The sequence below is a fragment of the Bubalus kerabau genome, chromosome 5 (assembly GCF_029407905.1).
Source record: "Bubalus kerabau isolate K-KA32 ecotype Philippines breed swamp buffalo chromosome 5, PCC_UOA_SB_1v2, whole genome shotgun sequence".
Classification (NCBI taxonomy): Eukaryota; Metazoa; Chordata; class Mammalia; order Artiodactyla; family Bovidae; genus Bubalus; species Bubalus kerabau.
Window position 1 is genome coordinate 115,738,709 of NC_073628.1, and position 17,228 is coordinate 115,755,936.

Sequence of the window (17,228 nt, forward strand, 5' to 3'; positions counted from 1 at the left end):
ATAACCAAACTCAAGATTTATGATTCTACTCAAATAGTTCATTACAGTATGGTAGAGATAATGATCACTTAGTTTTAATTTTCCAATGTTTATTGAGTTCACATAGTGATAGCTTTTTTTCTTTCTCAAAAACTTTATTAAAGAATGAGGACTGGGAGACTTTCCTGGTAAGTGGGTAAGACTCCATGTTTCCAAAGCAAGGACTGCAGTTTCTGAAGTAACTTAAATTGACTCTGGAAAAACCATTCCATTATTTTCTTCCATATATTCTGAGTTAGGTCACTGGGAATATAATTAAAAGATTTGTAAAAAAGTCAAATAGATTTATTTTTTACTGTCTAAACCTGATTATTGTGTGGACTACGTAGGGAGGGTAAATGTTTCTTTTCAAGTGCCTGACTCAGTATTTTTTCCCCATAACAGTATACTGAAAAAATTTTTGAAGTTGCATTTGGCCCAAAGGGGGGAAAATATGATTATTTAGTATTCATTACAAATTAATAGTTGCTATTAAACATAGCTAGTTTATCATCTTTAAAGATTTTCCTATTTGGAAAAGCATGAAACTGTAGCATTTATTAATTTTTTCTCATCTTTTGATTCTGTTATGTATTAATTTGACCTAGAGTCCTAGCTGTAGACTCTTAAACTAAAATTGTACCTCAATTTTTGAACCAAGAATTGGCAGGATATCTGGCCAAGTTACATTCTCAAAGCTGTACCTTCTCCCCCAATAAGATTTCTTGTAGGAGAAAAATTGATGAGAAAAAGCCATATTTGATTGTTGCAGCCCATGTTGGGTACTTGTTCTCAGTCTCCTCTGCTGTTATATAATCACTACTTCATTTTCTATATCCATTTATAACAGTAACACAAGCATCTGCTTATATCACAAGGCTCTTTGGATTATGAATGACAATGACAATATTTGAGAAAGGGGGTAACATTCCATGTTAAAAAAGTCAACAGCTGAGTGCTGAGGTAGCAGCACTAGTCTCTAGCTGGCTGGCCTCATCTCTTCTTAAAATGATGATGCTGTTTTCTTTTAGATTCCTTTTTAATTGAAAGTGTGTCAGTCATCCCTTTGCTGAAAATATTATATGTGCACAGCTTTATCTCTTAATACATTAGCCCTTGTTTGGGTTTGTTATGAGTCTGACCTCTGTGGGAATGGAGTTATCAGGAGAGGGAGAGGACCAATTAAACTTGCTGGCTTTGAGTTTGTTTCTAAGACAAAGGTCATGAAAGATTTCAAGGCTTTCTAAGTTAATATACTTATTCTTATTTAGCAGCTTGAAATGTTATATCTATAATTAAGAGTGAATATTTATACATCTTATTTAATGGAAAAGTTGGAATTCATTATCACTAGATAAAATTGCAAATATTTTAAAGCTGGAAGAAACTACAGGGACTTAAATTTAACTTTGTCAATTTGTAGGTGGCAGAGAAACCAACCAGGAGGGCACAGTAGTGGTCTAGGAAAGCGATGCTGATGAGAGCTGGCTTTGGCAGTGGGGATGGCTTAGAGTCAGGAAATTTATTTCTGAGGTAGAGAAATAGCAGAATTTAGTGACTGCATGGAGTTATGAAGGGGGTGGTGGGGGTGAGGGGATAGAAGACTCAAGAGATTTTTACCTTTATAGGTTGAGCAGTTGGTAAATAACTGCAGGCATCTCTGTTAGACCCACTTCCCCTAATTACTCTGCTCTCAAGTGTTTCAAGTTCTGGCCTTCTTTGCCTGGAGAGGCAGTTGTCTACTTGTTAGGTGTAGGTAAGACTGCCTGGACTTTTCTCTCATGAATTCACTTCACAGATACATAGTGAGCGCTTACCGAATGTTTAGCATTGCTCACCTCTGAGAATGTAAAGCTAAGCCATGTTCTTGAGAAATAGAGTCTAATGGGGAGAAATATATGTAAACATACAGGTGTGATAAAGTGTGTATGTTATGACAGAAGGATCTACAGCAGGGTTTCTCCGCCTCAGCGCTGTTGACCTTTTGGACCAGATAATTGTTGCAGGGGACTTTCCTATGCAAGATCTTTAGCAGCATCTCTGTCCTCTACCCACCACAAGATGCCAGTAGTACCAATCCTGCGACATTGTCAAGTGTCCCAAAGGGACAAAATTGCTCCTGGTTGAGAACCACAGATATCTATGTTACCATGAGGACCCAAAGGAGGGGACAAGTAATCCTGAGTAAAGTCAGAGAAAACCTAATTTAAGCCATATTAAGAGGTGGGCAGGTGATTCTCAGAGGGCTTCAAGAACTGGGCCTTCCAGCAGATCAAACGACTACATGAAATTCCTAATCAAGGGTTTTTGATAAGCTTTAAATATTTTTTGTTACCATGGATGAGAAATGTGTTCACACAATTTTTAAAAAAGATTTATTTATGGCTGTGCTGGACCTTGGTGGCTGCCTACAGGCTTTCTCTAGTTGCAGCGATCCCTGGCTGCTTTCCAGTTGCAGTGGGCAGGCTCATTGTAATGGTTTCTCTTCTTTCGGAGTATGGTACAAGTGGATTTCAAATTCAACCAAACTTTTTCCAAACCAGTATTTCAAAATAAAGATAAAACTTCAGGCATGGAATTGGCCGCAAGGGCTGACGCCCGCGGCGCAGGAACCCCCACCTCGCTCCCGGCCCTTCGTGGGCCTAGCTTTTCGCTGCGCAGCCTCCTTGCGCACCGGAAGGGACGTTCATCCGCGCTTCGTCTGGCGCTCCTGAACTCAGAAAACTGGCGGCACCCAGCTTCTTGCAGCAGATTCAGTGAGTGTCTGGCTCTTACCTTGCTTCCTGGAGGCCTGTGAGCATGCCAGCTGACCCCACTTGGTCGCCTTCTGAAAAGTCTGGGTGGAGTCTTTTGACCAGAGGGGTCCCCAGCATCTCCTCCCCCCCCCTCCCCCCAACCCTCAAGCTACCCTTACGGGCTGAGAAAATCAATCCGATAGACCGCACACCAGTAATCTATTCAGGACAATGAATCGGGGTGGGGGTAGGGTAGGAACTGCAGTTCTCACTGCCGCCATCAGAATCACTTCGGCGCTTCCCTGGTAGCTCAGCTGGTAAAGAATCTACTTGTAATACAGGAGACCCCTGTCCCATAACCTGGGTCGGGAAGATCCCCTGGAGAGAGGATAGGCTACCCACTCCAGTGTTCTTGGGCTTCCCTGATGACTCAGACGGTAAAGAATCCGCCTGCAATGCGGGAGACTTAGGTTCCTGGGAACCCATTCCTGGGTTGGGAAGATCCCCTGGAGGAGGGCATGGCAACCCACTCCGGTATTCTTGCCTGGAGAATCCCCATGGCAGAAGGAGCCTGGTGGGCTCTAATTCATGGGGTCACAAAAAGTCGGATTCAACTGAGCGTCTAAGCACAGCACAGAATCACCTGGAGGGTAATTAAACTGCGTTGTTGGGCTCTTCCTGCCCCTTCCCCAGGTTCTAGTTGAGCAAGTCGGGGGTGGGGTCTGATGATTTGTAATAAGTTTCTAGATTGTTTTGATGCTCTGGAACCACAAGTCAGGAATCCCTAGCTTAGAGGTTAAACAAAGTGTTTTCTAAATACTCTGTTTAAAGCAGCCCCTTCTCACTCCAGCTTACCCTGGTTTATTTTTCTTAAGTTATCATTACTTGACGTTTTATATATTTATCTGCTTTTTGTTTGTCCTTAGTTAGGTCCAGGAGAACAGAACTTTGTCTTGCTCTTGTAGTTTCATATTTTAGTAGTGCCTGGCACATGGTAGGAACTAGAAAATCTGTGTGATTTGAATGAATATGCGCTTTGGAAGGCATGAGTCAAAGCTGAACGTGTGAGAGTGAAAAAGGTCACTGAGAAAGAGGGGGAAGACTGAAAAGGAGAAGCCAAGGACAGACCCTGGTAGGTGTGGACATTTAATGAAAAAACAGAAATAGGAAATAAGGGCAGAAATCTAGGTGCCAAGCTCAAAGAAGCAGCATTATAGACACCCAGAGAGGAGAGATTTTCAGAAAGGGAGGGGACACAGAGAGGAAGCAGTCACCTACCATGGAAAGATTGAAAAGTTCTTACGATTTGTCAGATTTGTCATTGGTGGTTTTGATAAAACTAAGATGTTCAGAGTAGCAGACTGAGTGCTTAGGATTGAGTAGGGAATGGTGGATGAAAAAGTGGGGAATAGTGAGCGTGGACTGTTTATTCAAGGATTTGGCCAAGAAGGAATGGCTGGAGGATGTCAGAAAGAAAGTATTTCTTTCTCTGTCTCTCCCTCTCTCTGTGTGTGTCTTTGGGAGTCAGAGCCAAGTCATTTTCTAGTGGTGAGGCAGGAATATGTAAAAAAGTTTAATAGGGATAGCAAAGGTTTAGCGTAATTGCTGTGAGGAATAGAATTGAACAGACATCAAATGGCCCCAAGCTGGGCATAATGTTAAACTTTGGGAGGTTGGAATGCTGCCCAAGTTCTATCATGAGCTTCTAACTCACCTCCTCCTTCACGGACAGTGTTTTCAAAAGATTCTCTCATACTTGTCATGGGGCATATATTAAAGCTTCAGAAGCTTAAAACACACATACACACACCACCACACAAAACTCGTTATTGGCTGTTTTCTAAGGTAGGAATGCTAGTAGGAGCAGCTGCAATGGAAATATACTCCCAGATACAGGCAGGGGATGGGAGGAGACCAGGTGGAGACAATTAATAGAAGAAAAGTGCGCTCTGGTCATCATAATAGGCAGGATGGAAAACACATTGGTCTGACTCACAGAGTTGTCTGGTTGTGGTAATTAATTGTAGGGTCCCAGGGATGAAATCAACAAACAACTCACCAAGTCTTTTTGATTTGTGTAATTACAAAAGCAAACAAACCAACAAAACACAGTTCTAGGTCTGGGGAACAGAGGACTCTGAGAAACATGACTTGTCAGTTCTGTTCCAAGAACTAAATCAGATCCCAGGAGTGTAGCCTAAATATTCTTAAAGAAGGATGCTGCTGAAACACTGTACCTAAGTACTGCAAACCTTTTCTCTAGCCTTTCACCAAAGGCCTTGGAACCCCTTATGGATAAATGTTCTGGAAAACAGGAGGAACTCGAACTTCTTAGTAACTGTCACTAATTTCAAAAGAACACGAATATCACTGTGTGCTATCAACATTCTGAGAATATAGGGGTTAGGTGATAAAGGAATTAAATTCTGGTCCAAGTTCACCTTTGGGCAGGGCTAGTAGGACTGTGAATTCATCCTGTGGTTAGTACCCTACTTGCCAAGTGAATAGCTGGAGTAGGTAATCTTAGCAACTGACAGAATTCTTACATGGGTACATTCACTCACTGAGTAAGGGCTATTCTGGTAGAAAATGCCAAGTCAAGTGCCAAAATAGTACATCAAAAGCATTACTACATACCTGCAGAGTGTCTCCATCAAAGGCAAGAAAGATGCTAAGGTGATGGTTCCCACCTCATTCCAGTTTAGCCACTACATAAGTCTGACAGTTTTCAGAGAATGACAGTCCATTATAAACCCAAGCAAGTGATGACTTCAAGTGTAGCTTAACTCTTCCAGATGGGGTCCCCTTATTGAAGCAACTCAGCCCCTGACTTTCAGGTTGCAGTTATTGATCTGAGATTTAGCTCCAGAATATCTTGGTAAAAATCTCTTATTTTCACATTATGCACCAATAACTTTCTAGATTCGATCAAGAGTTTTGTTTTTATTGCCTATCACTTTTTTATACCCTTGTTCATTTCTGTCAGTTTCTTCAGTTTAAAGTGGGGATCATAATTGTACTTTTTCAGATTGTTAAAATTTGATAATCTACGTTCAGAGCATGTAGTAAGTGCACCATATGTTACCTATTATTGTAGATAACGGTGAAAATCAGGGATATGGTTTTTCAATTCTTTGTTCATTTTGCTCTCAGGTTGTTTAGTGAGATGGTAAATTTTCAGGTGTTCCATTTAAATGCTGATTTGGCTGGGGTAAGGATTTCAGTTTCAGCTTTAAAGACATTGCTCCATTGAGAAATCCAATGGCAATATAATTTCCATTGCTTTCTAGGTAACCTATTTCTATATAAAAGCTCTTCTCTTTCTTCTGGATGTTGTCTAGAATGGGATCTTAAGTTTATTAGTCATCCTAAGGACTCAGTGGAACCATTTAATCTGAAAAGTTGTGATTTTCTCCAAATCTGAGACATTTTCTTTTTTCCAAATCTCCAACCCTCGCCACCATTCTGTTGTTTGTGTAATACCTGTCATTCAGATGTTGGAGTAGTGTCCAGCTGGATCCATTCTTCATGTTTCATCACTTTCCTTTTAGTTAATTTGCTATTTAGCCCTGTCCGTTTTGCTATAAACCAGCCCACAAATCTTTTCTGTATTTCTGAGATTACTCAGTATTCTTGGTTCATTGATGGAGCTTTTGTCTTAATGTCGTGGGATTTTAGGTCAAAGTAGATGTGTGTGCTCTGGTTTCTTTCTTGACTCATCCTCGGTTATCTTTTGGTTTTCTTGTTCCTTTAATTAGATTGTATATTTTAAGGTAAAAGTCTTCATACTCTGCCTTTCTAGTCTATACCTCTTAAACTACCATTATCTGGTTTTCAAGGCCCTTATTCATCTGGCTTATTCCACCTATCCAGTAAAATACACCCCAGGTTATTTCCTCAAATACATCTTCTTCTTTAGTTTCCCAGCGCTTTTATCTCCAGTGAAGTTCTCCACTCATTCAGGAAGCCCTCGTTGCCCCACCCATTCCGCTCTGCTGGGAGCTGCATCTATCTAGCTCAGGAGCGCTTCTCCAGCAAGGATCAGAATTGCCTGAAGTTTCCTCTAATAGACCCAGACCTGCTAGAATCAGAGTATCTGCTGATCAGACCCGAGCATCTTTTTCACTTAAAGAAGCTCCACGGGCGATTGAGAGGCACACCTAGGCTAAGAACCTCACAGCCTCCTCCAACTCCGGCCTAGAGGTGTTTGGAGGGGTTCTTGTGCGCGCTGCCTCACCTCGTGCCTCCCAAGCACGTCGCAAGAAGTAGGCGCCGGCCATCCCAGAAGCTGCCTGGGAGGTGACCTAGGCGGCCCCAGGACTGGGACCGAACCCAGGCCAGATCCCGGAGCCACCAGTCCTACCTAACCGTCCCACCGGCCGTGAGCCCTCGGGGCCGGAACGCGGCGCCCGGAGCGCACCTCGCGGGCCCTCAGGCACTAGTGCGCAGGCGCGCAGGCCGCCTCACAGCTGCGGGTCTGTGGCTGCTAGTTCGTGTGCACCTTTGACGTTGCCAGGCCCGCAACGGCAGCGGCAGCGCCAGGGTGAGGGGCGGCCGGGCAGGGTCGGGCAGCTGAAGGGTGCTCCGCCTGCTTCCCGCCCCACTACCTCTTTTACCCAGGGCCGTGGGCAGTCCCCTTGAGAGACTTTGGGAGGTAGGGTTGGGAGGGGTCAACACCCCGCGCCCAAGCCGAGCACAGTTGGGAGAGGGCGGGCAACGACAAGGTGGTTGACTTGGAAGACAACGCGGGGGAGCCTCTCCGTAGGTTTGGGCTCTGGAGAAAGTTTGCCGTCTGAGCGTGATTCCGCGGAGCCCAGTGCTCGCGCTGCGGAGGAAGGCGTGCTGCGTTTGCCTCCTTCCCAGTCCTGGTTCCGGAAGAGTGGGCGAGAGAGTCTCTGATATGAAGTCGACAGTGTAGAGGGAGATCCGGGACAAGCAGAGTTAAGGCTTCACCAAAAAAACGAGCCAGGAACTTAAACTTTTCACACGTTAGGTCGCGGCAGGGATTTCTTGAGGCACACTTGGGTTAATCATCACAGATTGGGATTTAGACTTTGAATTCTGTAGGAGCTTTCCCAAACCCAAGTTTCAGAGCACCCTCGTGGTATTGTTTCTGCCTCGTATACCTTTAAAATGCGCGTCTCAGTTGTTTATATTCCACTTTGGGCCATTTTAAACTTTTTATTATTATTTTTCCTCTTGGGTTTGCCTGCTTTTCTTCATGAGCAACGATTCTGTCTTAAATCTTGTAGGTGCAATGTCTGAACAAGAGCGTATACAGGAATGCCTGAGGAAGGAAATAAGGTCACTTCTCATTTCCACCAAAGATGGTTTGACCCCACAGCAGTTGGAAAAGGAGTACCTTTTGATGGTTGGCAACCATTTACCGCTCCGAATCCTTGGGTATCGGTCCACAATGGAGCTGGTGTTGGATATGCCTGATGTTGTCAGTGTCTGCCCCTGTGGGGATGGTACTGTAATACTGAAAGGTAGGTTTAAGATTTGGAGGTCTATGAACTTTGTAATAATAATTACTTGGTAAAGATTTGCTCTAGCTCTGCAAGTATCCTGCATTCCAGGCAGGGGATTTTACTTTCTTGAGGGAGAAGAGAAATCCTAGGCACCTTTGAGGTTGTGGGCAGAGTTAGATCTTTCGCACAATCAGGAAACCCTCCCCAGAATGCTGTGCTTTCACAAAAACTACGTTTTGCATATGATTTCATGTTTTAACATCTTATGTCAGGAGAAACTTAAACAAGGGGAGTTTTTAATTATGGAATCTTGTTTTAAATTTCATGAAGCACAAAAACATCATTGTAGGGAAGTTTATTGTTCATCTCTAGAGTTTCAGATCTTTCAGGAGTTAATTAGTAGGAGTGTTAACCAGTTGGGTTCCACTGTTCTCCGTACTCCAGTAGAGAAGCTAACAAGCTGTTGTCTAAAATGCAAGAAATGGAATAACCAGGGATTCATGTTTATCGTGCCACCTAGATACAAAGCTCCTTGGAGAGCAAAAAATTATATAACCACAGGTGCAAAGAATGAAGAAGGGAGTCAGTTTTCACCTAAATATGATTTCTTTTTTTTTTTTTTTCTTCACACCTTCTTAGCCATCCCAGATGAGTCCACCAAAGGAATAGCAAATTTAGTTGCAAAACAGAAGAGCAACCATAAGGTTCGAAACTCTGTGCAGAAGGGAAGGGCCAGTGTTTGCTCTGGTCCCAGCTCTCGCCGGCGAGTACCTTACCGAGGAAGGGTGCCCCCTATTCTTCCAGCTGTTGTGAAGAGTGAGTTGAAAGACCTCTTGGCGTTATCTCCTGTTCTCCTTTCTGATTTTGAAAATGCATTTGCCAATCGATTTGGACGATCATTCCAGTATGTGCAGTATGGCTTCCTCTCTATGTTCGAAGTGCTGAATGCTGCTTCAGATGTTATTTCTGTGGAGCAGACCAGAGCAGGTTCTTTGTTGACGCTGAAGAAGAGTGTATCAGAGGAAAAGCAGAGAGGATGGCCTGCAGGTAAGCACATTAGCACAAGTAACCATACTGCAGATGAGCAAATTTTGGAGCTGTTGTACATATGTGTATATATGTATACATGCAATGGCTAAGCTCCATTAGTTTGTTGAAGTTGAATTGTGGCTCTACCACTTGATAGCCGTGTTATCTCAGGCGAGTTGCTTAAAATGGCTAAGCCTTTAGTCCCCTCATCTCTATAATAGGAATAATTATACTTGGCTCTTGGAGTCATACTGAGGATTAAATGAGACAAGATCTGTAAAGTGCCTGGCTACTATTATGAAAACATAAGATCAGCTCTCTCTGGAGTGCTGTAGATGAACATCAGTTATGTGTGTTCAGGTAAAGAAGATACAGTATAGAAAATTAAAAGTTTTAAAAAATTATACTGGTCTGTGGCATTTGCTATCTGATCTTGGCTATCACTGAATCTTTGATACCCTAGCAGGCATTGTATTAATTTATGTAGTATAATGATAACCACCATATTTGTATAGCATTTTACCTTGGATTCTCATACTATAGACAGGTTGGGTGAGTAACTGTCTTACAGATCAGAAAGCTAAAACTCAAGAAAGTTGAATGACTTTTCAAAAATTTCATGGCTAGAAAAGTGGTACAGCTAAAGTTAGGTACTGAACTCTTATTACTGCTCATTCAGTGCTTTGCGTACCCAATTACTGTCTCTCTTAAAGGCTCAGAAGACTAATATGATTATTGATATAATGTCTCTCTAGACCCTTGACAGTATAGAATCCATTCACTGCCTATTGGGGGAACTCTATGCCCATTTCAGTGATTTTTCTTTTTCTCAAAATCTGTGTTTTTAGATTAATATATAAAAATTATGAGACTATCATGAATTTATAAACCAATATTTAAATTGTGATGGGAAGTGTAATTTGACAAGGATATGGTAGGGGGTTTACAGGTTCTAATCAAGGAAGACTATGGGGGCCACTGAGTGTTTTGTGTCTAAACCTCAACGGCATCAGTATTCTTTTTTTGAAAATTTTTTGGCTGTCCCATGCCACTTGTGGGATCTCTGTTCCATGACCAGGGATGGAACCCAGACCACAGCTGTGAAAACTGCTGAATCCTAACCACTAGGCCACCTGGGGACTCCCTGTGTCAGTATTCGTGAGGTGCTTAAACTTTGGGAGAGTAACTCATGCTATTCAACTTATATGAATTTGAGTTGTATAAAGCAGTTTGACAATTTAATGAATTGTAGAGGGTGGATATTCCTTCCCAGTGATTGAATTGTTGATTTTCTCCACCCATAGTCTGTTATTCCTCATCAGGATATCTTGGAAGTAATTTTTTTCTCTTGTCAGCTTGATTTTAGGGTAAAGAAAGAGCTAGGCCTTGCTAGGCCTTCATGTTTTTTAACAATATACCTTTCTCCTGTGGTGTTTCCCTACCTACTAATCTTGAAGAAAAGAATCTAAACTCTAGGATAATACCCTTTATTCTGTAGCTTTTCATTCTCCACCTCTCCCCTCATAACCACTAGATGGTTATCCAGTTTGAAAAGCATAATTCAAGCAGATTCTTTATTTGAAGACTTAATGGTCTCCTAAACAAGATACAGCTTTTTTGATTTTTACCTATTGAGTGTTGCCTCTTTGTAATGATTTTCAGGTGTCCTTAAGTAGAGTTTTAGAAACCCCCAGTCTTTCAGTAACACCTTATTATCTCTTGGTTTTGTTCTGTAGATGACTAATCATTTCCATTGTATGTAAAGTTTATTGGCATACTATGAAAATGCAAGCTGACTCTTTAGTTCTAAGGGCCTAACCTCTATATATAGCCACTAGAAGATAAACTAGAAATTGGTAGTGATAATTTTTCTCTCCTTTTCTTTTATTCACAAAAGGTAAGATTTTCACTCAACCTTTTAGAATGAAGCAACAAGGGTCATATCCCATAGGCTTCCCAGTAGCAAAGGCATGCTTTTCACAACCCACTTCAAACATGGAACCACCAAAGCAAATACTGGGCATGGAAAGGAATTCTAGATCAAATGTAATGGAGACTTCAAGGCTGAATCACAGTGAAAAATTAAACCAGGTAAGATGTCTGAGTTTGGCGCTGTAAATACACCAAAACTGTCTGTAAATTTAGTGGTTATTACTTAACTCTCATGGAAAAATTGCCCTTTTGAAATTCAAGTCATTCACTTATTTCAGATTTAACTTAAGCATTTTCTGTGGCTTTGTGGTTTAGTAAGAAGTAAGACCTGGCAGTGAGAAAAGAGTACAATTTTATCAACTCCTTGGTTTCTACTGTTTTCTGCAGATGATTCCCAAATCTGTATCTCTAGTTCCATCTTCTCATCAAAGTTATAGAAGCATATTTGTAACTTACCTCATGAGTATCTTCACCTGAATGCTGGCCCTGACACTGCAGTCCTGGTAATGTGACTGTCATGCTGAAGGACTTTGAGTAAAAACTATTAGACTAGAACCAACAAAAACCCAGTGAAGTTTGCAAGATGAACAAGTAGAGCTCAAAATAAAGTCATGGAAATTAAAGACATAAAAGTGCCTTATTTCTACATGTAACTTTTACATGTAAAGTTTTCCTAGCACCATTTGTTGAAGAGACTGTCTTTCCAGCATTGTATAGTCTTGCCTCTTTTGTCATAGATTAATTAACCACAGTTGAATGGGCTTATTTCTGGGTTTTCTATCCTGTTCCATTGAGCTATATTTCTATTAATATTCTTGTGCCAGTATCATACTGTTTTGATGACTGTAGCTTTGTAGTATAGGCTGAAGTCAGGGAGCCTGATTCTTCCAGCTACATTTTTCTTTCTCAAGATTGCTTTGGCTATTTGGGGGTCTTTTGTGTCTCCATGCACATTTTGAGATTTTTTTTGGTTCTAGTTCTGTGGAAAATGCCATTGGTAATTTGATAGGGATTACATTGAATCTGTAGATTGCCTTGGGCATTACAGTCATTTTGACAATATTGATTCTTGCAATCCATGAATGTGGTGTATCTTTCCACTTGTGTGTATCATCTTTTATTTCTTTCATCAGTATCTTAATAGTTTTTGGAGTACAGATCTTTTGTCTCCTTAGGTAGGTTTATTCCTAGGTATTTTACTCTTTTTCATGCAGTGGTCAATGGAATTGTTTCTTGAATTTCTTTTTGTGATCTTTTGTTTTTAGTATATAGAAATGCAATAGATTTCTGTGTATTAATTTTGTAACCTGCAACTTTACCAAATTCATTGATGAGTTCTAGTAGTTTTCTGGTAGATCTTTAGTATCTTCTATGTATAGTATCATGTCATCTGCAAACAGTGACCATTTAACTTCTTCTTCCCCAGTTTGGATTCCCTTTACTTCTTTTTCTTCTCTGATTGCCGTAACTAGGACTTCCAAAACTATGTTGACTAAATGTGGTAAGAGTTGACATCCTGGTCTTGTTCCTGATCTTAGAGGGAATGCTTTCAGCTTTTCACCATTAACTATAATGTTAACTGTAGGTTTGTCATATATGGCTTGTATTATGTTGAGGTATGTTCCCTCTGTGCCCACTTTCTGAAAAGTTTCTTTCTATAAATGGGTGCTGAATTTTTGTCATGTATACAATGGAATGACACTCAGCCATTAGAAAAAATGAAATAATGTCATTTGCAGCAACATGTATGGATATAGAGAGTGTCATATTGAGTAAAGTAAGTCAGAGAAGTATTGTATGACATCCTTTATATGTGGAATCTAAAAAGAAATGATACAAATGAACTTATTACAGGACAGAAACAGACTCACAGACTGAGCTTATGGTTGCCAGGAGGGGAGAATGGGGTAAAGGATACTTAGGGAATTTGGAATGGGCATGTACACACTGCTATATTGAAAATAGATCGCCAACAAGGTCCCACTGCATAGCGTATGAAACTATTTTAATGTTATGCGGCAGCCTGGATGGAAGGGGAGTTTGGGGGACAATGGATACATGTAATGTGTATAACTGAGTCCTTCACTGTTCACCGGAAACTATCACAACATTGTTAATTTGCTATACCCCAATAAAAAAAAATAAAAAATAATAAAAAGTCCTTTTTTCTATAACTTTAAAAAAATTAGCTTTAGTAACTTAATTTACATATAGTAAAATCTATCCATTGAAAATGTACAGCTTGAGTTTTAACATCTTGTTTGCTTTCAGGTTTTGGTTATGAATAAAGCTGCTGTAAACAGTCTGTGTGCAGTTTTGTGTGTAGACATAAATTTTCAGCTCCTTTTTGTTAATACCAAAGAGCCTGATGGCTTGATTATATGATGAGAGTTTAGTTTAATTTTACAAGGAACTGCCAAACTGTCTTCCGAAGTGGCTATATCATCTTGCATTCCCACCAGTGTGAGAGTTCCTGTTGCTCCATGTCCCCATCAGCATTTGGTGTTGTCAATGTTTTGGATTTTGATCATTCTACTAGCTGTATTGGAGAAGGAAATGGCGACCCACTCCAGTATTCTTCCCTGGAGAATCCCATGGACAGAGGAGCTTGGTGGTCTGCAGTCTATGGGATTGCAAAGAGTTGGACACGACTGAACAACTGATATACACTAGCTGTATGGTGATACCTCACTGTTGTTTTAATTTACATTTCTCTAATGACATTATGTTGAACATCTTTTAATATGCTTACTTTGCTATCTGTATATCTTCTGTGGTGAAATGTCTATTCAGATATTTTGCCCTGTTTTTAATTAGGTTGTTTGTTTTCTTATTGTTGAGTTTTAATGGTTCTTTGTATATTTTGTTTGACAAGTCTTCATCAGATATATCTTATGTAATTTCTTTTTTTTTTTTTTTTTTTTGCAGTTTGTGACTTTTCTTTTCACTGTCTTTATATTCTGTCTTAGAGCAGAAGCTTTTTATTTTAATGAAGTCCAGCTTGTCAGTTATTTTTTTTAATAGATCATATCTTTGGTGTTGTATCTAAAAAGTCATTGTCATACCCAAGGTCATCTTGATGTTCTCTAATGTTATTGTCTAGGAGAAGCAATGGCACCCCACTCCAGTACTCTTGCCTGGAAAATCTCATGGACAGAGGAGCCTGGTGGGCTGCAGTCCATGGGGTCGCTAAGAGTTGGACACGACTGAGCAACTTCACTTTGACTTTTCACTTTCATGCATTGGAGAAGGAAATGGCAACCCACTCCAGTGTTCTTGCCTGGAGAATCCCAGGGACGGGGGAGCCTGGTGGGCTGCCGTCTGTGGGGTCGCACAGAGTCAGACACGACTGAAGCAACTTAGCAGCAGGAATTTTAACAGTCTGTATTTTACACTTAGGTCTCTGATCCACATTGGGTTAATTTTTGTGAAAGGTGTAAAGTCTCTCTCCAGTCAGTTTTTTTTGCATGTGGCTGTCCAGTTGTTCCAGCACCATTGTTGAAGATTCTCTTCACTCCATTGTATTGCTTTTTCTCTTTGTTGAAGATGAGTTGGTTGTATTTTTGTGGATCTATTTCAGCATTTTTTGTTCTGTTCCATTGGTCTGTTGGTCTATTCTTTTGCCATTACCAAGCTATCTTGATTACTATACCTTTATAGTAAGTCTTGAAGTCAGATAATGTCAGTCCTCCAATTTTTAAAAAATATTTATTTTTATTTGGCTGGGTCTTAGCTACAGCACTCAGGATCTTCCATCCTTCTTGTGGCATGTGGGGTCTTCTGTTTGTGGCAGGTGGGATCTTTTTCTTTTTTAAGTTTTGGCACGCAGATTCTTTTGATATAAACTCTTTAGTTGTGGCATAAGAACTCTTAGTTTTGGCAGGTGGGGTCTTGTTGTTCCCCAACCAGGCGCTGACCCTGGGCCCCCTGCATTGGGAGTGTGGTGTCTTAGCCACTGTACCACCAGGCAAGTCCAGTCCTCCAAATTTGTTCTTCTCCTTCAATATTGAGTTACTTATCCTGGGTCTTTGTCTCTCCATATAAATTCTAGAATCAGTTTGTTGATATCCCTCAAAAAGCTTGCTGGGATTTTGATTGGGGTTGTATTGAATCTGTAGATCAAGTTGTGAAGAACTGACCTCTTGATGAGATTAAGTCTTCCTATCCACAAACATGGAATACTTCTCCATTTATTTAGTAGTATTAATAGCTCTTTGATATATTTCATCGGAGTTTTGAATTATTCTTCATACAATTTGTTAGATTTATACCAAAGTATTTCATTTTGGGTGCACTGACTTAAATGGTCATGTGTTTTTACTTTTGAGTTCCACTTCTTCCTTGCTGGTATATAAGAAAGTGATTAGCTTTTGTCTTATTAATGTTGTATTCTGCAACATTGCTATCATTGCATATTCATTCTAGTTTTTTTTGGTTGATTCTTTGGGGTTTCTGTATAGACAAATATGTCATCTTCAAGCAGAGATAGTTATATTTCTTCCTTCTGAATACAGTTGACCCTTGTTGAATACTGTGGGGATTGGGGGCACCCACCCCTTGCACGGTCAAAAATCTGCATATATCTTTTGACTCCCCCAAAACAACTCCTAATAGCCTACTGTTAACCAGAAGTCTGATAATATAAACAGTTGATTAACATGTTTTGTATATTAAATGTTATTATATACTGTATACTTATGATACAGGGCTTCCCTGGTGGCTCCAACGGCAAAGAATCTGCCTGCAATGCAGGAGACCTGGGTTCGATCCCTGAGTTGGGAAGATCCCTGGAGGAGGGCATGGCCACCCACTCCAGTATTCTTGCCTGAACAATCCCCTGGACAGAGGAACCTGGCAGGATACAGTCCAGGGGGTCTCAAAGAGTCGGATACAACTGAGCAACTAAGCACATACTTATGATACAGGAAGCTAGAGAAAAAAGTTTTAAAGAAAAGCATAAGAAAAACATATTTACAGAACTCTACTATATATATCAATATCATAAGTTTACATTGTTTACAGGATGAATCATCTTTCAGTACTTATATCAATGATGTCTTACATGATTCAAAACACTGTATGTATTATATATATTATTAACACTAGATGTCAAAAATGAAAAGATAATGTGAAACAAATTAATGTTAATTATAGGTACAGTGATTCATACATTGATATTGTAGAAGCAGCAATATGATTGTTTTATGACAGCCTAAAGTAATTGATATGATTGCTTCATGGTTGCCTAGCCTATACACAACACTATGACTTGTCATAAAATTTTTATGACATACAGCATTATAGTTACATTCATAATACAGTTTTGGGAACATTGTTACATTTTTTAAAAAACCACTTATCTGTAGCTATAGGCTAATGAGCAGTTTCTCCAATAAGGAAAGGTATATTGCACACTAATATAATTCTTTGAAAGTACAGTTATAAAACAGTAAGAAAATGGACACATTGTTAATTTTATCTTAAATGTCACTCATCTTATGCCTGTGTATGGATAGACCAGTATCTGCATGTATTTTATACGTTCATGACATATGTTTTTAAATTTTTTTGAATATTTCTGGGCTACACAGTTCACCTGCAAGTTTATTCAAATTTTCATAAATCTCTATAATTTTATATACTGTTGAAACAAATCTGTAAGTGAATCCATGCAGTTCAAATTCACGTTCAGGTGTCAGCTGTGCTTTCCATTTCCTCCTAAAACAGAGTTGAGAAGCACCGGTGAGAGAGGACATTCTTACCTTGTTCCCAATTAACTATTTTTTATGATTCTATTTTATTGCTGTTATTTGTTTATTAGTTGTAACTCTTTAAAAAACATTTTTAGTGGATGTAGATGCTTTAGGGCTTTCAACCTATATTTTAATTTATCATAGTTGGTCCTCGTGTAGTAATATACTATTTCATGTAGATTAAGAACTTTAGAACAATAGATTTACATTTCACTTTTCCCACCTTTTGTGCTGTTGTGATACATTTTAATTGTATATATGTTATATGCTCCTTAACACATTTTTGTTTC

General features: G+C 40.0%; 1 protein-coding gene across 14 annotated transcripts in view; it reads left to right on the forward strand.

Moving 5' to 3' along the window:
- The first annotated feature begins 2,067 nt into the window (after positions 1–2,067).
- TDRD5 (tudor domain containing 5) overlaps positions 2,068–17,228 on the forward strand; it is an 87,457-nt gene continuing 72,296 nt past the window's right edge. The window contains exons 1-4 of one of the 14 annotated variants that reach the window (XM_055582817.1): positions 2,068–2,774; positions 8,006–8,242; positions 8,864–9,271; positions 11,151–11,344. In XM_055582817.1, the coding sequence (XP_055438792.1) occupies positions 2,516–2,774; positions 8,006–8,242; positions 8,864–9,271; positions 11,151–11,344 (1,098 nt within the window). In that variant the 5' untranslated portion in view covers positions 2,068–2,515. The other 13 variants (XM_055582829.1, XM_055582825.1, XM_055582822.1 and 10 more) reach the window with 13 other exon arrangements.